This window comes from Puma concolor, chromosome D4, assembly GCF_028749965.1.
Source record: "Puma concolor isolate L17-30 chromosome D4, mPumCon1.1.hap2, whole genome shotgun sequence".
Classification (NCBI taxonomy): Eukaryota; Metazoa; Chordata; class Mammalia; order Carnivora; family Felidae; genus Puma; species Puma concolor.
The window spans coordinates 27789561-27813241 of NC_141679.1; the positions used below are offsets into that span (position 1 = coordinate 27789561).

The window sequence follows — 23681 nt, forward strand, 5'->3', positions numbered from 1 at the left end:
CTCAGTCGTTAGGATTAATCATCCTAAAATCTTCTTTCAGTGATTGTTAATAGGTGTCCTTACCTGACAGGTAAGAGGTCTCACAGGTTCAAATTAAAGGCTGGCTGGCTGGCATTTTTGTAAGAGAGATATCTACGGGGGGTCCTCAAATCTCACCAAAATGTTTTGTTTTGATGCTTAGTAACATCGAATCAGTGATAAAATACATGATAAGATTTGGCTGTGAGATATCGTTCCATTCTGGTATCCAAGAACACACAGATACCCTATACAGCTTATAAAATCTGAATGGAGAAATAAACGTGTAGGAATGTATATAGATTAACCAGGGAGCATAGGGGTGTCTATCAAGTTGGAAACGGATAATACCATTCTCTTTTTTGTTACAGGTTGAAGATGTCCTTGATGCAACCGTGTATGTTGACCTGTTTGCAGATTTGGCCACGGAACGGTTTGCTTAAGGAGAGCTCATCGACACTACCGATCGTGCATATCAACACCACTGAGAGTAACGGATTCTTTGATCTACTTTAGGAAAAGCAAACTTGTAGCCCCACAGAATCACCCAAATTTAGTTTTGACAGATGCCGTGTCAAAAAATGGAGACCTCTGCTTTCTCTCTGGTACCCGGAGCTCCTGAAATAAGGGAAGGAAGCACTCTGAGGATCTCAGCAGCCCTTCCGGCTTCCGTTGCATGCATATCACATGGGGTTTGGAGGTAGTCCTCCGAAATATTAGCTGAAAGCTCCCTCAGAAAGCAAATCTTTCCCACATCCTTCCCTGCAGTTCCTCTTTAAGAGGGTGTCAGCATGGCTGAAAGAATGAAGTGGCCGTACATTGTCTGGCTGTGCTATTATGTGCTTAACATTTCCATAACAAAAGTGCCACTCGACTTCTCCCCGATTAATGCAGCTCGAGGGCTCTTGTCGGCCTTTAATAAAACATTGTTGAAATCATTTATTTAGAGCCCCTGGTTACTAGTGGGAGAATGACCATCTTTGTGCCAAAATATAGTGTATACAGTCCACTATTTTGTAGTAGATCATTCTGTTATTTAAGAAATTGATTAAATGGATGCCCTAGAAGGTATTTATGCTAATAGCACATTACTTATGTCATTCAGATAGTCAAGGGTGAACCTTTTCAACTGTCCAGGAGAGACAATCCCTCACATAGAATACAGTAACATCCAACTTTACTTAACTCACAAGGCTGCCAGACCCGCTGGAAACCCAGCCCTCCCAGAACTACTCTGGGGCCACGAGGTGTTTGTAACAGGCTGCCTCCCCACAGCTTGCTTTGGGGAGCTGGCAGAAATGGGGTCAACTGACGCCGTTTCCGATATTCCTTAGTGTAAGAGGCCAAAAACCAGATAATGTGCACTTTTCCTTTTACAGGTCCAAAAAGGGATCCATGAGGTTAAATCTGAGAACTTCTGCTGCGGAACCCAGTAAGCTAATGATACAAAGCCAAACTTCGAAAGTAGAAAGCTTTTAGTGCAGAGCTTGATGTCCCTGAGGGTTCTTGTGACGTTTCTCTCTTTTTATTCTATACAACATGGCGCTGCTGGATGGGGTGGGGGGTGCGAACGCAGGAGTGATGACGAAGGGCACCCCACTCCTGTGGGTTCTCTTGACTCTTTGAGAAAGATGCTACCGGTTCTGAGTTGTGTCTTCATCCGTGCGGGTCCCGTTGGGAGAGCCATGGTGCACCCCGGATGTGTCGGAGTGTGGTGGCCCCTTAAGTTTGTGGCAGATGGCCCCAGGATCTGCGTCCTTATGGACATTTGTCAGGACCGTGCCTAAGCACAGGGATGTCCTGTTGCTCAGGAGGAGAATTTAGTCCCCTCCAGCCATTTTTCCCTCTCACATATGTGTATTGCTAGCATACATTGCTATAGATTGTTAAAAATAAACAGAGACCTTATGTTATGTCCATTGTGGTCATAAACAAAAGCGTTGCTGTGTGCTTGGGTGAGCAGTGAAGCCTGAACCTCCTTCTATTTACTGTATGGTCACTGTCAGTTCAATGAACTGCCTCCTTGTTCTCCACCATTGTCCTACACTCCCTTAAACATTTGTCACTGAAGTGCCTCCAAAAGACAAATAAACTGTCACTGAGAATGCAAACCTGCTAACGGGGGAAACGGGACCAGACTCAAGGACACATGATTTTACGTGAAATCCAAAAGGAGTTCCTTGCGCCCTTGCAAGACTTCTGAGAAACAAGGCCCTTTTTGAGAATCCCCAGGAAAAGCCAGAGATACCTTTTTCTTTCAGTAATGGTCCTTCCAGGCATTCTCCATGAGACATTTGGCCGTCTCAAATGTCCAAAATTCCGAAAGGTTCCCCAGAGAGCATGAGATATTACAGATGTCCACATCTGTAAAAATTCTTTCTGCCTCGGAGCAGATGGCAACATACAATCCCATAGCCAACGTTTCTAACATCTCAGCAACCTGTTCTGGAATCCACTAGGTCTGTAGAGGGACCAGGGGGCTCCTGGGCTCTGGTATAGAACTGTTTAAATGAAAATGAGCCACCGATCAATGTTCACTTTCTTTAAGGAAGAAAGCATAAAGCCTCGTGTCCTCTCTCCCCAACAGCGAGCTGTGTTGATTTATTCCAGGCAGATGCTTTTGACAGGACCCTGTAAAATCAAGTCGTGAGTTTATTGTACCAGTTAATTATCAAGCCTTTTCTAGTGCTAATGCCTTTTACTTCTTACTGGGGAAAACTGGGCCTTTTACTGGACAAAGACTTAACTTTTAGTCAAGAATGTGTTAAAATAACAGGAGATAGAGATGATTTAAATATATTTAAGGACAAATGCAGGAGCATTGCTAACGCGAGGTTTGTAAAGAACGCTGATTTCATTTACAAGTCTCTTGGAATACTCTTTGTTCACTTCCCAAAGAAACAACGCTTCCAGCTTTGTTTTAACAATATGTGTACTCAACCATTCAGGTGACCGAGGATTGCAGCCACAGACCACCCTACAGCTATCTCAGACTTTCTGATGCTACACATACACCCATCTTGGTTTTAGATCCAATAAGAAGTGCCTTGAAGCTGTCCATAAAAGCTGGGAAAAGAGAAGAGTTAGAGGCAAAAGAAACCTGGAAAGTAGGGGTGGGAGGGGGGGGGGAGTTGGAAGGGGGCATAGCTTTGTTAATTACTTCAGGCAGCAGAGAAATCTGGTTATGTTTTCTCAGTACATGTTAATATCATATAAAGAGACACGAGATCTTGCTAATCTGTCGACCCCTCAGACAAAGTTTATTTGTGGTGACTTTTAAACTCCTGACTCGCCTTCCAATCACCGCGTTTAAAATGAAAAGCTTTAAATAAACACCAGGAATAGAAGATAAATAAACTTTTTTTCCCTCTTGCAAGTGCCTAGCTTGGCGAGGTTCAGACTCAAATCCCCAGAGGACAGAGCGCTCTCTTTTGTGTTAATGTTTAAAAGATTTTCCAATGCCGGAGTTTATTCCTACTGCAAACATTTCTATTTACAAGGTCAAGTGTATCAGCACTCGACACAGCTTAAGAGTGTAATTATTTATCTAAGGGCGTTTGAGTGTAGATCAGTAGCTCTGGCAGGAACCCAGCCTTCAGCCCACTGCTAAACAACTCCTCACAACAATATTACAAGTTCTGGGGATTGTTCCTCTCCCCAGCGTGTTTACTTTTGCCCGCCTGAATGTTTTGTAACAAATTTTTGTACTTTTTCAACAGACGTGTGAAAATGACTTTGAAGGGGTGTCCCAGGTTTCCTAAGACCTATTGGTAACAGATGTTATTGGCATGTTTGATTGTATGAGAATGTCTATAGCTAGATAGGGACACTCCTGGAGGAGGGGCTTGGGGGGGGGGGTGTCTCAGTGGAAAAGGGGGGAGGGGGGAGAGACCTCTGGGTTATCCCCAAATTGTGTAGAGAAGAGTTAGAGGCAAAAGAAACGGAAGACACTATCTGGGAGTTCTCCCCATAAAGGTAAAAACCAATGCAGGCCAGTCAGTTTTATTTTAGCTGCTTCATTTACACATGTCTAATTGTTCATTAAATTAGAGGCAGAAATAATAGCCCTCATTTCTTGTCTTGTGCTGTATTTTAATTTCAGTTGATGGTTGATAGATTCCCCGGGGCCCCTCCACCCCCATCCTTACCCATTATTGGGTAACCCACAGTGTAACTCTGGAAAGTAACTACACCATATTCATTATTTAAAAACTCTTTACTGATGTACATATTTTAATAAAACAAATAACCAAAAAATACACAAAGCCATAGTTATTTAAAACATAGGACTTTTTTTTTAAACGATGTCTATAAAAATACAATGTTTAAGGCAGTTTGGAAATGCATTTATACATTTCTACAATGTCCATAAATTCTCTTGAAAATAACAATGTTAACTTCAAATCTATAAAATACACTGTACATTTTAAGACTGTTCTAGATAGAGCACACTTCACAATGGACTGTGGGTTTGGATCCCTGGTGACGCACGGATTCTATACATTTCAGGGAGTAAAGTGTAACATGGTTGCAGATTTAAATTTTTAATTTCTTTTTAAAAATAAATTATTTCTGAAGCATACAATTTATAAAAATTCTATATACACAGTACAGCCACTGGTAACAAATCCCAGTTTTAATACACTTTATATAGAAGTACCAGAGTTTAGCACCCTGATAAAAGCAGAGGCAATATATTTTCTCCGCATATTTGTACATACAATTTGATGTAAAGAACAAAAATGACAAGACAAACATCATAAGAGGCTTTCATAGATGGCAGTGCACAGCTCTTTTACATAAAAAGTTGCATTGTTCAACACCACTAGCAACCCTTTAGATCAGCATCTTTTTGACCCTTAATCCTAAGAAATGTGCTAAGAGATCAGAGTGGTGGCAATGAAATTAAGGTCAAGGGCTCAAAGTTGCCCCAAACGAATTCAGGCATATTAACCCCTTCCCATTCCCCCCCACCCCCCCGCCCAAACAGAATTCTGAGCGCTGACCAAGAGTAAACAAATGAATCAGTTAGTGGGACTTTTCTGTTTACTCACGATTGCAATGTCCTCACTGGCCACAATAAAAGTCGACACCGGCACTCCCCGCCCCCCCCTCACCCCGCACAGTTAAAATGCTAATAAACAGCCCCTTTGCAAATGTAAATCTTCCTTCAAACTTCTGCTCCAAGCCCACTCCTTTGAAACTGTTAAGGCCCCACAGGTCAGTATCCTCTCTCCACATCCCACCCACCCACGCCTCCCCCATTCCATCCCCGGCATCCTAAACTCTAGCTAGGCCGGTTTCCGCTGGGCAGACGAGCTGGGAGTTTCTGGAGCCTGGAATGGGAGGGGGAGGATGTCCAAGAAGTCATGCTCGGGAGAGGACACGGGAGAAGTGCCAAGAGTCGTGCAGGAGAGACCCGCTAGGCAGAGTCTACTTAGTACACGCTTTGGAAAGTATCCAAACCATCCCCTCGGTCCCCGTGCCACAGGTGCCCCGGCGCAGGCCCTCCCGCAGCCCACGGCGGGGGACTCCAGGGCTAAAAGAGCAGCGGCAGCAGCGGCAGCAAGATGGAGGCGAGCGGGGTCCAAGCGCCTCCGGGCGCCGAGCGACCGCCGCCGCTGCTCCTGCGCCCCGGCCCGTAGGGCAGGTCCCCGCGGCCGCCCGTGGCTGCAGCGCCGCCGCCCGGGCGCGCCGGGTGCGGGACGCCGTCGTCATCGTCCAGCGGCTGCTCGCCGCCCGCGCCCCCGGCGCGCTGCTCGTCGTCGTAGTCCTCGTCGTAGTAGTCGTCCAGGCCCCCGTCCGAGCCGCTGCTGCCCGGGCCGTTACCCAGCTCGGCACCGAAGCACAGGCGGGCCATGTTCTCCTTGACCGACTCACAGATGGGCCGCTCCAGGCCGTCGCACACGCAGTCGTTGAGCAGCGCAGCCTTGGGCACGGCCAGCATGTCCTCGATGACCGTGCGGCACTCGTCGGTGCAGCGCAGCCCGTTGAAGAGCTTGCCGCAGTAGGTCAGGTAGCGGCTGAGGGCCAGGTTGCAGCGGCTGTCGCGGTCGCAGCGCCGCCGGGCCTCGGTGCAGCCCATGACCCCGCCCGCGCCCGGGCCGCCCGCGCCGCCGCTGCTCGTCCGGGGCAGGCACGGCTCAATGGCGCGCTTGGTGGACTTGCAGTTCTCGTCCTGCGCGCAGTCACAGTCTTCCAGGGCGGGCCCGCGGCGCGTGTGGTTGAGCTGAATGAGCGCCGAGATGCAGTGGCTCGGGCAGCGCCAGCGCGACGAGAACGAGGCGGACGAGGCCGGGAAGGCGGCGGCGGCGGCGGCGGCGGCCCCCGGCGCGTCGCCCCCGCCGCGCTGCGCCAGTACGGGCGCGCACGCCTCGGCGTACTGGTTGTAGGCGTAGCTGCACTCCGGCTCCCCCTGGCACTGCAGCAGCGCCTGCCAGCAGATGAGGCGGCGGCCGTGCGCCAGCCCCGAGCCCCGCGGCGCCGAGCCCAGCAGCTGCAGCAGCGCCATCAGGCACAGCCAGGCGCCCGGCACGGTCCCCGCGCGGGCCCCGCCGCCGCCGCCCAGCAGCCCTGCCACCATCGCGGGCAGCGGCGGCCGCCGGGCGAAGAGGGGAAAGGAGACGAGGCGCGGGCAGCGGCGGACGCGGAGCCGGTGGAAAAGTTTGCCCCAGTCCTGCCAACTTCTTGCATGAGTGTTTTCATAAATCCATGCGCGCCGCTCGCTGGTGCCGCGCCGCTCGCAGAAGGTCGGGTCGCCCGCTCGCTCGGGCTGAGATGCTTTCCCAGAAATGCACAGCCGCGGAGAGCCCCTCCGCTCGGCCCCCGGCGGTGGCGGGAGGCGCTCACTGCCGCCCCGGGGGGCTGCGGGCCGCGGGGCCGCGGCGGGGCTGCAGGACCGCGCGGCGCCGCGGGTGCATTTTGCTCCGCGCCTGCAGATCCGTTGTGCGGCCGCAGCGGCTCCTTCCTCCCGGGCTCAGCGCCGCGCCGCCGCCGCCACCGCCGCCGCCGCCGCTGCGGGCTCTAGCATCGCGCCGCTTCCTGGCTCGGGTCGGTGCGCTGCCCGCCTTCCCGCGGCCCTGGACGCCCGCGTCCCCTCCCCCTCCGCCCGCGGCGACCCCGGCCTCTCCGGGCTCCGGGGAGCCCTTTCCGGGCGGCGCGGGGAGAACAAGAAAGTCGGCGCGGCCGGAGAGCGGCTCCCGGGCTTCTCTCGGCGGCGGCTTCTCGGGTGACAAGGGGCCCCGGGAGCGGATCCGCTGAGCCCGGCTGCGGACTCGCTGGCTGCGAGGCTTTAAATACAAAAGTGGGCCGGGAGCCCCCGCGTGGTGCCGCGGTGCCCCCTCATTATGCATGCATGGAAAAGCAAACAAACAAAAACATTAGCAACGCTCCTCCAGCTCGCCGAGCCCCGGCCCCGCGCGCTCCGAGCCTGCCCGCTTTCTCCTTTCTCCACTCTCTTTCGCCCTTTGCTCGGCCCCCTTTCCCGGCTTTTCGAGATGCTATTGGTCCTGCCTGTTGTTGTTGAAACTTTTTTTTTTTTTACGAGCCGCTGGAGTGGAGTGGGGTTGCGGAGTGGGGGAGGGCGGGGAGGGTGGTGGGCAGCTCACATTCAGGCATTCAGGGCTTGAAAGGAACGGCTTAAGGAGCCTGACAGAGGCCCGGGAGCTCCTCCTACTCTTAAGGAGGCTCGGATATGGAGCCCCGGCTCAAGCTCAGAATCAGCGGGCAGGGCTCAGGGGCAGCTGTTCGCATCCGGCTTTGCCACAGGCCTTTTTGTTGGGGTCTTTTTTCCTTTTTTTTTTTTTTTTTTTTTGAGAGTTTTATTAATTCTCCCTGGCTCCCATCTGTGCCTTCGACTGGGTTCAGAATTCAGTTTGTTTATCTAGTTCCCTATCTTTGAGTCCTGATCACCAGTGAGGGGGAGTTAACGGGGGGGAATTTAATGTTGGACTTTGAAACTGAAGAAAAACGAAACAAAACTCAAACGCACACAAGAGGCCCACACTTCAGGTAGGAGACTGCCCGTGAGATATTTACAAGGGCCCCGCCCCAACCACAGGGTCCCTCTTTGCCGACCTGGCAGGTACGGTTCTTGAGCCGGGGAGCCGTGTCAGTTGCAAGACATAAATCCGATCAATCAAATTAATTTCTTTGAGGCATATAAGTTTCTAACTCGGACGGCGACGAAAAAATAATTACAGCATTAAAAATCTTTAGGAATGTTGAGCAGCACCATATGGCCGCAGTCATAAAGGAAGGGGATAAACTGGCATGCAGCAAGGTTTCTTTTAGAGTGGGTTTCAATCCGTCCCTCCGTTAAGGGAAGCCGCCTGGGTACAGCAGCCTCTGCAATCCAGGCGCGGGAGTTTGCAAACTACCTTAACTGTGGCGCAACGCAGCCTTCAACCACCAGAGGCACCGGGCTTCTGCGGCCTGTCAAAAACTGGCGCTTTTTTCCTCCCCTTTCCGTGGAGAGACTATCAACTCCATCTGTCACAAAAATTAAGGCTAAATCTCCTCTCCAAAAGCAGAGGGAGCCGGGGCTCCAGTGCGCGCAAAGTTCGGCCGTCCGCCTCTCCCCTGAGGCCGCGTGAATTAGAAATGGCAAAAGTCAGAACAGAGCCTCAGCGTAGGAAGATTTATCAGGCTGCAAAAGAACCCTCCCGTTCCTGGGGAGACGGCTGCATTCCTCAGAGGCTGTCTGCCTTGGGAAGCTGCACCTCGGCAATCCCCTTGTCCGCCTCCCCCCTAAAAAAACAAAACAAAACAAAGCACTTTAAAAGAAGCAGGTTGAGTTAAGGCAGACCATGTTGCTCTGATTTGAATAGTAGAAAACACAATATCTATCGTCTATCTATATGTATGTATGTATGTGTGTTTTTAATAGAAAAGCTGCCACTGTGTGGCCCATGAAAACACCCATTACTCAGGCCCCGGGCTTGTTGTTATTTGGAGTTGTTGTCTCAGTTCTGCCAAGAGGACTTGGGCAAATCTCACTCTCTCTGAGACGTGAATCTTTCACATGGGAGGCTCAAGGCCACGTTAGACGCTTGAAATCAAATCTTTTCGTCTTTAATGTTCTGTGATTTTAGGGGCATAAGGACAAGGTCAACATTCATCTGCATTTTTAAAGTAATGTTTGTTGAGTTCCTTTAGAATGGTGGGTCTCCAATCTTCGTGAGCATGAGACTTGCAGGTTGCCCTTGTTAAAACCCAGCTCCTGGAGTTCCTGATCCAGTAGGGCTTGTGGGACCTGAGAATCTGCATTTCTAACAAGTTCTCAAGGGTTGCTACTGCTGGTGCTTGTCTGGGGAGCAAACTTTGAGAAGCACTACTCGAGAGGTCGGTGGGCTGATTGTTGTGGTTTGCAAAACTTGCCCATCTTGGCCTTAATTTTGCTCTCAGTGGGATTTAAGGGGGGCCAAGAGTTTTGTCTTCTCTGGGGATATCTCCACCCCAGACTGATGGCGTTCCAGGCCTGTGGAGCAATCAGCCGTCCAAGAGACCAAGCCTCAGAAGGAGGCTCTGATGAGATAGGAGAATAAATGAACACCCCACCCCCATAAGCTCCCGAGACCATGAGTACACCGTGTCTCACATCCAGCTTTTCAGTAATAATCACCAGACCTCCCAGCTGTCCCTCATCACCCAGCTACTAATCCCCATATCACTTGGAACATCTCTTAAATTGATTTAATTTTCATCATGAGCACCTGTCCACCTGAAAATACCCCACTTCTACTCTCGACCTGTTCCCAGCAAAATCTCCTATATTCTCCACCTGCTTTCTGGGCTGGATCTTCACCTCGCTTTAACTAACATCCGGCTGAAACCTATGGAGTGGGAGGAGATATTTGCAAACTATACGTTAGTGGTATTGCAGGGACTTCAAGAAAGAGTGCCTCCTGCTCAACTCTGTGCCCTAGAAACATTTTCTTCACCTGACCCTGCACTGGATCAGTACAGGTGACAGTACAGTTTAGCCCACTCAGCTCAAAGAATCACAACAAACAACAAAGACTGCTGTTGTAAGCCACTAGCTTTGGAGGTGGTTTATGGTGTTACAAGAGATAATCACACACAATTTCCATCATGTTCAACTGTTTGGGCCGGAGATCTCTCTGGACTCTTCTGTTTTCCTTACATCCCACATCCCCATTAATCCATATCGCAGTCAATGAAATATTTGATGGGTTGAATGATGAAAAGTTAGACCTTTTTGTTTTCTAAATCAACCATCTCAGAACGAGTCCACGTCGCTTCTACGACAGAGGCCCGGAAAGCCTAAAGAGAATGATACGGTTCTGAAGTTTTAAAGTGTAAAATGATATTCCCATGTTGATTGAATTATTAAGGCTAATTAAGCCATCATCTTGGTCATATATTAACCTCACAGAGGTTATGCTTTAATCAGCGGGGAAAGTCTCTTAAGTAAACGATGCTGGCAAAGCTAGTAACCTAGGTAGAAGGAAATGTAGAAAAAAAATTCCAGGTAAAAAGTTAAATATAAAGCAAACAAATAAGAAAATCTTGGCCATGATGTATATAACCTAGAATTAGAAAGACTCTTATGATAACCAAGACTGGAAAATCAGAAGATGTGGAAGAAAAACATACCTATTCGACTACATACAAAATTAAGTAGTTGTGTGTGGAAGTACCAGAGACAAAGTTAATAGACCCACAGATCTGGCAAGAATATTGATAGAGTGGATGACAAAAGACTAATTCTCTAATAAGCAAAGAGCTCTTACAAACTTCTAGGAAAAAGTCTAAGAGAAAATGAGGGAAGACGCAAACAGATGATTGATAGGGCTGTATATCCAAATGACAGCAGGCAAGTGCAAAGATGTTTAAATTAACTAGTAGTCAGATGAAAGAAAATGAGAAAACGATGAAATCCTGCTTGAACACTCACTAGTCTAGCTAAAATGTGAATGTTATGTATTTTTGGCAGTTGCGATAGAAATAATGACCTTTTCCCCCCAAAACGTTCAAGGCAAAGCCCTGGAACTTCACTGGGTCTGGGTCATGTGCCCTTGTCCCTTTGCAGGGGGTGGGGGGAGGGTTGTAGGTTGGTGCTGGTCCGTGGACTGGTCCTCAATGGCCCATGGCAACTTAGGAGTAAGCATCCGGATACTGCAACTTGGAAATGTCATTTTATGTCTGTTGAATCTAATAAAAATCTCATTTTTCTAGTAACTTATTTTTATTCTCTTTTACCAAAGTATCTGCAATAGAAACAGTAATCTGGCCTTTCACCGCAGATAATTGAAAAAGCTCTGTACTATATATTGCTACTAGTCATTTTCTTTGGTTTTAAAGTTGATTACGTTGTTAGGTGCAGGAATTTAAGGATTCACCACGGTGGGAAAAGGAATAGAAATGTAAGAAACAAACTTTTGATTCTTCAAAGAATGTTGTTAATGATCCAGGATGGAAACTGGCAACACAACCCAGCCTTTCCTGACACGTGGGAGGCGTGGACGGAATCGCCGTTCTGTAAGGGGCAGAAGACGCGCCCCACACCACTGCGTTGGGACTCCAGAGATCAAGATCCTGGCCGGGTTTCAACATCTAATAACGAGAGGAAATCCCAAAAAACCAGCAGGAGCTCCAATTCTCAGGAAACTTGACTTTCACACTCTCTGAAATAGCAAGTTCTATATGGACCGCTTGAGGCACACCTTCTCTCCGCCTTGCAGCTGGCAGACTTGTAGCTTCCTACAAAGAGTAACTTTTCCAAGATAGCACCTTGTACGCATTCGCCCGTCACGCCTTAAGTTCAAAAATAGTTGGGGCCAATTCTACAATGGGTATTATAGAATGTCTCAAAGCCACGCCAGACTTTGGTTCAAAAATCTGTTTTTTTCACTATTGAAATCAGGAAGAAACTTTTTCCTATCGTTTCATAAATCTGGATAAACTGTTCTCTAAATAAAAATACCATAATTTGGAACAGAACTTATGAACTGTCTTAAAAATCAGCTTTTTAAAAATCCTGTAGCTGTCGACAACAAAAATATGTATATCTATCAATGAGCTAGTAGGATTTGTGAGTGTGTGATTAATACCTGTCAAGCAGTTTGGGGGGACATGCATTAGAATTGCTTACATCTTCATTGCTGGAAATGCATAATTGTCATAAAGTGTCTTGGGAAACAAATGTATGATCTTAACGATTCATAAAGATTCCAGCCACCTAATTCTTTTCCAATGAAATGTGTATCCCAGGACTTTACCAAACACATCACTAATGAATTCACACTCTTCCTACATTTTAAATCTTGTTTCACATTCACCTGCTCATTTCTCACTGAACTTCATTCAGTTGAAGCCAACAGATATTTAATGAGTGCCTACTGGACGTGCCAGAAGGCTGAAGCCTTTTTAAAAGTCTTCCAACTTTGTTCTTCTGCCTTTCTTTCTTCCCTCCCTTTTCCCCAACGCCCCCTCCTTTCTCCCTTCTTCCTTTTTTGTCATTAATAGACCTTATTTTTTAAAAGTACACTTCTAGACTTATAGAAAAATTGCTTGCAAAGTTCCAAGTTTCCACGTTCCCTTCTCCCCTCCCTCAGGTTTAATTTGCCTTCTTATTGACATCTTTTATTATGTTTGTAATACAATGCTAGTTGTTACAGTTGATGAACCAGTGTTGGCACATTATTACTAAAGAAAGCTCTGAGTTTACACTGGGGTTCGCTCTTTGTGGTGTGCATTCTGTGGGTTTTGATAAATGCATGACGCTATGTATTTACCATGATGGTGTCAACAGGATAGTTTCACTCTCCTGAAACCTCCCGGGAAGCACTGTTTTAACCTAGAAGGCATCTTAAAGCAAATCTTTTCATTTACAGCTTCATTACTTAAAGCTTCCATAATTAGTATTCGTTTTCTGTCCATGAAAAAAAAAAATTAAAGTGAGGCCATACATGTGATTTAAACCCATAAGTTGTGCACATCTCCCCAAATGATTAACGATTTATATTGACGTAATCATTCATATAGTTGAGTTATCCGTCTCAGAAGTATTTCTTGGGCTCTCACCTGGGTCAGCTCTCTGTGCCAATGGGAACTTTGCATTAGGGAACTTTGTGAGAGGTGGCTTTATCCTTTATATCTTTGCTTCATGCATGGGCATGCATTGAATTACCCAAGCTCGTTTCACTTTTTTTTTTTTTTTTTTTGGTTTGCTTTATAGTTTATTTTACTTAAGAATTTCTAAATGTATTTTTTAAGTTTGTTTGTTTGTTTATTTATTTATTTATTTATTTATTTATTTTGAGAGACAGTGCAAAAAGGAGAGAAGGAGAGAGAGAGAGAGAGAGAGAGAGAGAGAATCCCAAGCAGGCTCTGTGCTGTCAGCTCAGAGCCTGATGCGGGGCTCAATCCTGCCAACTGTGAGATCATGACCTGAGCTGAAGCCAAGAGCTAAATGCTTAACCGGCTGAGCCACCCAGGTGCCCCTTAAGTGTATTTTTTTTGTATAGAAAATATATGCACATACATAGTAAAGCATGCAAGGTTGTAAAAAGTGCAAGGTGTCCAAAAAGCTTCTACTCATCTCTGCATCTGGGCACCCACTTCCGTCAACCACCATGATCAGTTTCTTATATGCATTCTCAGAAATACTGCATATATATGTAAATGCGTATCTTTCTAATGTTTATTTGTTTTGAGAGAGAGAGAGAGAGAGAGAGTGAGTGGGGGAAGAGCAGAGAGAGGGGGAGAGATTGAGTCCAAAGCAGGCTCCACACTCAGTGCAGACCTGATCTGGGGCTCAATCTCATGACCGTGAGATCATGACCCAAGCCACAATCAAGTCAGTCACTCAACAAATTGAGCCACCCAGGCACTCTGTACATATGTTTTTGAAACAATGAAATTAGCCTTATTTTTTTTTTCACTTAAAAGTATATTTTAGACACCGTTCCATATCACTTCATTAAGTGCTGACATATTACTTGCTTAGCTTTTGGATGAGTGCATAATACTCCATTTGGGGATGTACCATACATTATTTAACCCGTTTCTCATTTAGGAACGTTTAAATTCCAGTCCTTTTGTATTTTAGTGTGATGGTGAATAACCTTACGCATTTGTCATTTTATTAGTACTTTAATACAGCTAGAGGAACCATCTTTAGGAATGGAATTACTGAGTCAAAGAAGAGATTCATTCTAAATTGTGACGGATCCGTTGTTCTTCCTCAAAGCCCTGCCAGCATATGGGAGTGTTTGTCTTTGCACATTATCACTGACACAACATGTTACTGAACTTTTGGATCCTTGCCAATCTGATAGGTAACAATTATATCTCACTGCAGCCTTCACTGTAATTTCTCTTATTATGTGTAAGACAGACATTATTAAGTCTTCAGAAAATTCTCGAGGCAAAGACTGAAGACATTTAAGTTCAAAAAGGTCAAGTGATCCAACACTACCCACTTAAGAGGCCAGAACACCCAGAAAGCGATCTCCCAAGGTGGTCACCCTTGGCCATCACCCCACCTTGTTTCCATAGCACCACATGACTGCTTAAAGGCTTGCCTTTTGTGACAGTTTTCTTCCATGTGAAAGGTAGTTGCCAAAAAAAAGCGCTAAAGAGTACCTTTTGTAATGGGAAAGACTTCTTCCTCAAATGCTGAAATCAATGGATTCTGAAGAATCCTCTTAAAATCTTAGGATCTTCTCTTCCCCTCCTCCCCCATCCCACCTCAAGACAGAGCAGGAAAAAAAAAATCTCAAAATGTTGTATCTGAGTGACCCCTGAATAACTGATAGAAGACGTATGTTCTGGACTTCTGTTACAGGTGAATTGTCATGTTTGTAAGATATTTTTGAGGAAACAAACTTTGCTCTTACCTCACCACCTTCCCACTCAGAAATACCAGTTTCCTCTCTGTATTTGACTTCAAACCTCATCGTGCCGAGGTACGTACTGAGGTCTCGTACTGAGGTCTCATCGCCTGAGACCCTTGCGGGTTTCTGAGGAGCAGTTGAAGACTTGGCCTTTATCCACGATTTATGTGCACACGTAGTTAATGTCTGTTGTGTGTGTTAGGTGGAAGTCTGTCCCTGGACTTGTGCTGTCTCTGCTGCAGCTGTCTCAGTCAGTTTGCTGCCCAGAGAGGATTAATTGCCCTGATCATTATTTGCCTGGAGTCAGAGATAGGTTTGAGGATACGAGAAGGGACAGAGCCATCTGGAGAAGAGAGGGTCTTCTGTGGTCTCAGGGCACAGCAGTTTGTGGTAGTTTGATAATTATGAACTACACCAACAAAATGACTAAATAGAGCAACTTTCTGGAATAGAAGTCATGCGGTCTTAAAGTATGGATATTCGCTGTTAATTGTTTTCAGTCAACAGATAGGGAGCACCTACTAGGATCATTCCAGAATTTAGAGGTCCGGCAACGAATAGCACAGGGGTAAATGCCTGGACGTGGGGTTGTTTTATCCAGTAGTCACCATAATGATCTTTCCCTATTCTTCTGGTGGATCTGAGAACCCTGTGAATTATCCTTAGAAGAAGGGGGCGCATTTCTGGAAAACCACAGATGCCCTTAGGCTCCGCCTTATCTCTATTCCACAAACAAAAGAAGTGAACTGAATTCCTTCCTAACAGAGAGTGCTTCATCTACATCCCAGAAAGGAAAGTCTTTAAGATTCTCAAATCCTTGGAAAGCATCTGGGGGAAATGTAAATGACAAGGAGAACACACATCCCTTTAAGAGCTGGGCAGCCGCTTTTCTGCCAAGGGCTTGTCAAAATTGCTCAAGAGAAAGAAAAAAAGGGGAACAAGTGCACATACACATTTTTAAAGTAGCTAGCAACCAAGACAACACCAATTATTTAACCACAGTAAAGAAACCAGCAGCCAAACCACACTGATTATTTAACCGCGTATCCAAGTGCTGAACACAGCCATAGCCAGCCACGTTAATTTAATGTAAATATCCCGAGTAACCAGCTCCCAAGGAGGCAAGGGCACCAGCAGAGGACTACTCCTCACCTTTCCTTGTCTTGGCTCCAGATGTCTGGAGCTGGAAAACTGGCTGCAGTCCAACTAATATTCCCCCCCACCCCCTTTTTGCCTTTTTGTTTCTCTAAAAATCGTTCTTACCCTACTGATCTACGGGTCTCATATGTGTACACATGTTCGGGGAGACATTTGGTGAATTCTGTTCTTTTCCTCTGATTGCCACATTTTCTTTTCTTCCCCTTTCATTTCAGTGCTCTGTCTTTGCTCCCTCCGCCTTCCTCCTCTGCCTCAGAGGAGGCATGCTTTCAGTCCAGTGTATTTGATTCCTGGTTCTTTAATTTTCACTAATCATCATGTGTAAGGTTATTCTCAGGGAGTGTTATCAGGAAAACATGAGCTTTCTCCTTTGCCGTCTGCAGTGGCACAGTCTGCAATGGGTTGCAATTTACTAGAAAACAGTCCCTGTCACTGGGAAATGCCCCAGCAGCTCATAGATCTTGCCAGCCCAGGTGACCCCACTCTCACTGCCCACAGATAAATGCATCTGACTCAAGGTCAGCCAACCCCTGGGTGTCTAGCAACCAATCAGATTTCTCTCTTTGAGGGTTGATTAAAGGTTGACTGGCATGGTGGACCATGTGCAAACAGGGCAAGCTTAGCTAGAAAGAAGAGCAGAGAGAAACAGCTGAGGAGGACCCTGTGGTCCACAAGGGATCAAAAGTAAAGCAAGGGGTAACCATATGCTTCCCTGGAAGAGGAGTAGAGACACCTCACTGCCCCTTGGTTCGTCCAGCTCTATTTCCGGTGAGGACAGGCCCTATTTCAGTTGCTAAGACCCTGAGACTGACACTGTGTCCTCATATTACATCTATGTCTGGGATGATAGGGTAAAAGGTCTGAGGTCACTTAGCTGGCCTCCTTTTCTCCCTCTGTCTCCTCCACGCTCACCGTTTCTCTGGACACGGAATCAGTTTCAAAAATATGCCCCTGAATAAAATATCCGTCTTCCATTATGTGTAGGGAAGTCTCCTGGAGTGAAAGTAGCAAGCTCCGTGAGGACTGGTGCTTTGTGAAAGCGAGTCATGGAGCTCCTCTACGTAAACGACACTCATGGCTCCATTTATGCCTCATGGCTCTCACCATGCCCCACCAATGGCAAAGCACGGTGTTGGGGAAGCCAAGGCTTCTTCCCCCTCCCGTCACCTTTGGAGTGTTCCATACTCTATGGTGATTTTTCTGACTAAAGCTGACGAGGTTTGGGGGATGGGAAGTCAGATGTGCTCCTGGGGCAAGTTAAGTTTGTGATGCACATTGAACAACCAAATGAACACACACACATGGAAATTAGAGAAAGGTTGGGATTGCAATGTCAAATCAGGAGTTTTGAATCAAGGCACTGGAGGAGATTCCCTAAAGGAGCGTGTTTAGAGAGAGAAAGAGCCACCAGGGAGTACGATGGGGAGCAAGAGAGTGCGACCCCAAATAGAAAAGCACTCTGGAAAGAAGGAACAATTAATGAGTCTCCTAGTGCCATAAGATGAGGACGGGAGAAGTGGCTGTTGGGTAGAGCAAGATTTCGGTCATCAGTGACCTTGATGAGAACAATGGTGGATGAAACTTGATTAGAGTGAATTTGAGGGAGAACGCGAGAAGAGAATGGAAATAAAAACAAGGAATGTGGATTATATTGCTGAGTGCCCGTGAGGACCAAATAGTACCTGGGAGGGTTAGATTAATAGGTCTTGGACATGCTACTTTGCATCTCCGTGACTCATTTTCCCCATCTGTAGAATGCAGGTAATAACAACAATCTGTAGCGTTTTAAAAATGTGGCCACAAACTGACGCTTCTTCCATCCAGAGGCAAGTCTATGTCCCCTCCCTCTGACTCTGAAGCAGATAACAACTGCTCTGCCCCATGGGATATGGTGGAAGCAATGTTCCCACGGCTAGGTGATACATAGTGCTTTCGTTTCTGCCTTGCTCGCCAGAACTCATGCTCTTGGAATCCAGAGCTGCCATGTAAGAAGTTCAAGGACTTTGAAGTTGCCATTTTGTGAGGACCCCCAGGCTGTGGGAGATATCACATGAGTCTAGGTTCCCCAATCCACAGTTTTTCATGGGTCCACTCTTCAAATCATTCCAGCGGGTAGCGGACCTGTGTGGTGTGGAGAGAAGCATCCAGGTGATTCCAGCCCTCAACCAGTTGGTCAGGACACCTCCAGCTGTTCAAATCTTCCCAGATGAGGTCTTAGACAGTGTGGAGTCAAAACAAGTCCTCGGCGTCTGGTTTCCTATGCCCCGTCTGAATTCCCGATCCACAGAATCTGTGAGCACAAATGGTTGTTCTTTCACACCATTAAGTTTAAGTTGGTTAGTTACATAGCAATAGATAACTGGAACCCTATTTCAAAGGCTATTCTGGGAACAAAAAAAATGATCACATATAAAATGCTTAGAGGTCAGTCAATGCCAGACACGTAGTAACCACTCAATAAGCGCTAGCTTTTGTCATTACAGTGGTAAAATTTCCACTGGTAAATATAAAGAAATTTGAGGAACTATTTAACAAAAATATACTTCTTTTACCCATCTTTAAAACTTAATAAGATCACGGGGCGCCTGGGTGGCTCAGCCGGTTACGCGTCTGACTTCAGCTCAGGTCGTGATCTCACGGTTCGTGGGTTTGAGCCCCACGTTGGGCTCTGTGCTGACAGCTCGGGGCCTGGAGCCTGCCTCAGATTCTGTGTCTCCCTCTGTCTCTGTCCCTCCCCTACTCACGCTTTGTCTCTGTCTCTCAAAAATAAAGAAATGTAAAAAAAAAAAAAAAAATTAAAAACTTAATAAGGTCATTTGGAACGGAATTCATCAGTTCATCAGTTGTACTGTGCTCTCCGAGATAAATTTCTTTATAGTGCCCAGTAGAGACCATACGGTGATTTTCCTACTGACTGATAATTTGAAGTTGGATGCGATAAAGCCTCGGGGGGAACAAAGGCCTCAGTACTACAATATGATTTTTCTGAGCGAAGGCCTAGAGTCTTGCTCACTTTTGTGTTCCTCTGAGCACCTAGCAACAGTGAAATGCCCAAAGTAGACACTCCACAAATGTTTGCTTCACTGATTTGATCAATGCATCCTGCTCATTGTCTCATATAAACTTTGGGGGAGGCATTTCTTTATTTAGTATTTTCTCTACTTTTGCCTTTAAATTTGTCATATCTTCTGAGAAGTTGATTGGTAATCTCATAAAATTTAGATTGATGTTTATGGACGAAACGGCGAGTGTTGCTAAGAATGTGCAATGCAGCGTAAACATGGCTCTTGCACAATGCTTCCCTGGACTTATGCTTTTTTGAACTGGGTTCAAATCTAAACTGAGCAAGGCCACACAGGGCGTTAGAGCAAAAAAAAATGTAAAGTTGGAATGCACGAACCCCCTTGATTGCAGAAGATAGGCATTGGAAGAGGGAATTTTTAAGGACGTGCTTTTTTTTTTTATTTCTGGTCACCTAACATGAAGTCAGTCTCAGAACACATACTGCACCAATGTGATTTTCAAACCACACACATTGTCTAGATAGAAAAGAACTTCAAACATCACATCGTGTTTGGGAAAATGTTGCCGAACATGTCAACATGCCCCCTGAGAGAAAAGCAGTTGCTTGGATTTTTGGACTCTCCTCGTGCACAGATTTCTCAAATTTTGAAATAACAAAATCCTTTAAATCATGTCATGGATGGGTATCACGTTTTGGGGGCTGGCCTGTTGCATGCCGTGCTACAAATGATTCAGTGTGTCTCCTTTCGTGGGGAGCGACTCACGTGTGTGTGAAAGTACTCAGGTGGTGGAAGAAATACCAGTAGGCTAAGGACAAAGACAGGGAGGGAAATATTTAGATTTTGGAGCTAGAGAGGATGGCATTGGCAAAACAGCAGTCTTACCATCTCCACCTAAGTCCTGTTGCAGATAGGAGGACGTCCGTGTCATTTACAGCCATTACAGAGCAAGCTGCACCTCCAAAGTAAAATGTTCTGAGGACTGGTTTTTCTCAGTAGCAATGAGATCAGGGGCAATGCAATTGCTAATGACTTCCTATTTATTGAACCAGTGTGGAATGTTCCTTTGCAGGGGCTGCTGACCTCACGGACCAGGACCTCTATCGGCAAGGGCAGGAAACCTAGTCTTGGGTGTCATTTGCCCTATCGGGAGCCTAGGGAACAGTTTTGTCCCCAGTGAGGAAAGCGCACAGCAATTAAACACACACGGACAACTGACTGGGCCATTTGCACTGTAATTTTATCTCAGTGGCTGAGCCAATATTTCATCTTGTAAACTATCTCCTTCCTGGATTATCATTATTAATATTTATTTATTTTAAAGCTTTTATTTATTATTCATTTTGAAAGACAGAGAGTGGGCACGAGCAGGGTGGCCGGTGGGCAGAGAGCGAGAAAGAGAGAGAGAAAATCCCAAGCAGCCTCTGCACTGCCAATGCGGGGCTCCAACTCGCGAACCGTGAGATCATGACCCGAGCCAAAGTCAAGAGTTGGATGCTGAATCGATTGAGCCGCTGGATTATCATTATTATCAATGATTCTTTTTTACTTAACATTCACAGTGGCAGTAGGGTCGTTGGTTGAACGCATACCCTCTGTTACAGAGTCCTGGGTTTCCATGTGGACCACGTCTTTAACCTTAACCTCGTTTCTTCCATTTTACAGATGAGACTTGAAATTCCCAGTGCCATGTGACTAGTAAGCAAAAGAACTGGGATTTGGAGCTAGATCTGTCTGGCTCCCAAATCTTGCCTCCCTGTACGTGACATAGTCAAAGGTGCTTACTTAGGAGCAGCTGGTACCGTGAAACTAGTCTCCTGGTGCCTAAAATAATCCTTTGGTCTTTAGTCCCTCGCTTAATGTCGGCCAATTATTTTAGCCAGCAGACCGAGCAGGTTGGAGGAATGGGCTGGCTTTGACATCAGCCTGTTGAGACCGGTAACCCAACTGGGATATCATCATGGTGAAGTCAGGCTGGCACAGCCCCCACTTGCCAATTGCTGTCAGAATTGTGGTCTAGCCACAAGCCAGACACCATAAGCTTGCAGAACTGGTAAGAAGGCTGGGCAAAGTGGCTCGGTGGGAAATATGCATTCTGTAGGCTGTCGGGTTCCCAGGCCTGCCAAACTTTGCTATTCTAAAGAGGATGAAGATTAAATAGTTCGCTGCCTTTGATTCAGTTTTATGATTCCAACAACATCACATGTGCATAGAGTAATCCTTTTTGACTGCTAGGCAACCCTGGAGAGAAATAACTCTAAAATTATTTGAAGTCATTTCAAATGCCCCTCTTCTCGATTTTGCATTTGGGCTTGTTCGGGACTCCTGGGTCATCCTGATATGTGATATACGTGTATATAAGTATGTGCATGACATAAAAATGCATTGAGCACTCGTGGTTTAATGTGTCAGGAACAACAGTGTTTTTTCCTGAATTTACTCCACACTGAATGTTAATATTTTAATGTTTGTTTGTTTTTGAGAGAGAGAGAGAAAGGGAGAGGGAGGGGCAGAGAGCAACACAGACAGAGGAGCCAAAGCAGGCTCTGTACTGACAGCAGAGAACCCAGTGTGGGACTTGAACTCGCCAATGGTGAGATCATGACCTGATCTGAAGTTGGACACTTACCCAACTGAGCCACCCAGGCGCCCCCACACTCAGTGTTAACATTAACGAAGCCAACAATCCATCACTGTGCACTACGTCTCTCCCATGCCTCCAGAACCCACTGGGCTGCCATGATTCTTATTGCCTCCTATGACTTTGACTTTGGACTCAGACGCCACCTTTCTCTCCAATCTTCCAGCCTCAGAGAGGCAGCAGCTTCCCGCTCTTGCCAATCTCTTGCACCACCATGTTGAGTTCTGCTTCTCAGCTTCTATCATCTCCTTAAGGTATTAAATTCCTTCTGTTTTATATACCCAGAGTGGCTCCCGTTTTCCTGATTGGACCTTGACAGCTATCATTATGGTATTTTTTATATAGCTTAGGAATTATTTGATATGTGTATGAATTTGATGTAAGATTTTCGTGAGATCCGGGATGGGGGTTCTTTCAATTCTACAAGTGTTCAGTGGGTATCTGCTATGCACAAAGCAGGTGTATAGGTGAAAATTTGTTGTTACACAGCCGGGATCCAAACAAGTTGAGAAGATCTGTAAAAGAGATATATATTTTTTCAGGTCAGTGCCCTGCAAGGTCCACACACAGGGTGACCAATTCACTAGCAAGGATGAGGAAGATAAGGAAGGAGGAGTGAAAGCATTTTGTAACTTTTCATGACATCTGCACGAGCAGATAAGCCACCGATTAGAATAATCAAATGAACTGTGCTGGCTGAATAGTTGTATATACTTTGACTTACTAAAGGACATGTATGCAAATTCTTTTTTCTATGATAAAACTTGATTTTTTTTGTTTGAGGGCGGCCGTCAGCTAGTGCGTTTTTCAAGACTAAAATCATCTGATTCCTCAGGGAGATGAAAGTCAGAGCTGGGAATAACAAGAAGCCTTTACTGTGCTTCCCTTCCACTCCCCTGATTCCCTGCCAGGACTCACACCTCCCCCTGGTGCCGGACCTCAGAGCAGAAGAAGTTGTTGAATTGCTGTAGCGGATTCGGTGCAGGATATCAAAGATCCACTGCAGCGTCCGAGGAAAGCATGACGAGAAGATAGGGGTGGAAGAGGCAGAGAAGAGGAAGGAAAGAAGGAGGGGGTTACAAAGAACCAGGGAGGAATAAAGGATGAACCCATGGCCTTTCCATGCTGCTTGAGCTACTTCCTGCTTCTCTCCACATCCTGTTTTCTATTGCCTCAGGGACGGGGATCTCAGCCCTTCTTACTTTGTTGGCCCTTTGGGGATGGGTGGTAGGACTTCAAGTTTGTTTCGATTTGTCTGCTCAGATAGGAGGTAGGCTTTATTTCCTTATCCTTTTGCACTTAAAGTATAGTTTTATTCTTAAAATATTAAGCAGAAAGCCTATCTTACCTCCGTTTTTCTTTTTGAAATCAGACAGTCTTGTGGGCTCATTGGCCACCAGTTCTCCATTACCCTGCTGGCTCCAGACTCAACCATTCCCAGCTTCCTGTTACGTTTGCACGATTACAAATACAATTCACCCCTTAACTCCCTGTAGCAACTGAGGTAGATAAAATATATAGTTTGTTTGGTTTGTTAAAAAGTAGTACTTTCAAGGGGCACCTGGATGGCTCAGTTGGTTGAGCGTCTGACTCGATTTCGGCTCAGGTCATGATCTCACAGTGCGTGGGTTTGAGCCCCACATCGGGCTTCATGCTGATAGTGCAGAGCCTGCTTGGGATTCTCTGTCTCCCTCCCTCTCTGCCCCTCCCCTGCTCATGCTCTCTCTCTCTGTTTCAAAAACTAACATTTTTTTAAAAAGTAGTACTTTCAGATATCAAGTTAATTTGGCTCAAATCAAGGGCAAAACTGAACGAGGCAACCTGGAAAATTATTTTTAAAGCAATTCCCCCTCCTCATTGGAAACAAAATACCAAAATGTCATGATAGATTGAGATTTTAAATAATAGTTACAGAGAAAGCCACTTTTCCTCACTCCTTCCCCTACTTTGCTCATTAAAGATGTCCCTGAATTTACTGAA

The 23681-nt window shown here is 46.1% G+C and overlaps 1 protein-coding gene across 1 annotated transcript; it reads right to left on the reverse strand.

Annotated features, from left to right (window-relative positions):
- Positions 1 to 4215: 4215 nt before the first annotated feature.
- On the reverse strand, positions 4216 to 6601 carry GAS1 (growth arrest specific 1). The gene has a single exon (XM_086685136.1). It carries the CDS (start codon positions 6599 to 6601, stop codon positions 5558 to 5560), a length of 1044 nt encoding a protein of 347 aa, XP_086541262.1. The 3' UTR covers positions 4216 to 5557.
- Positions 6602 to 23681: the final 17080 nt, after the last annotated feature.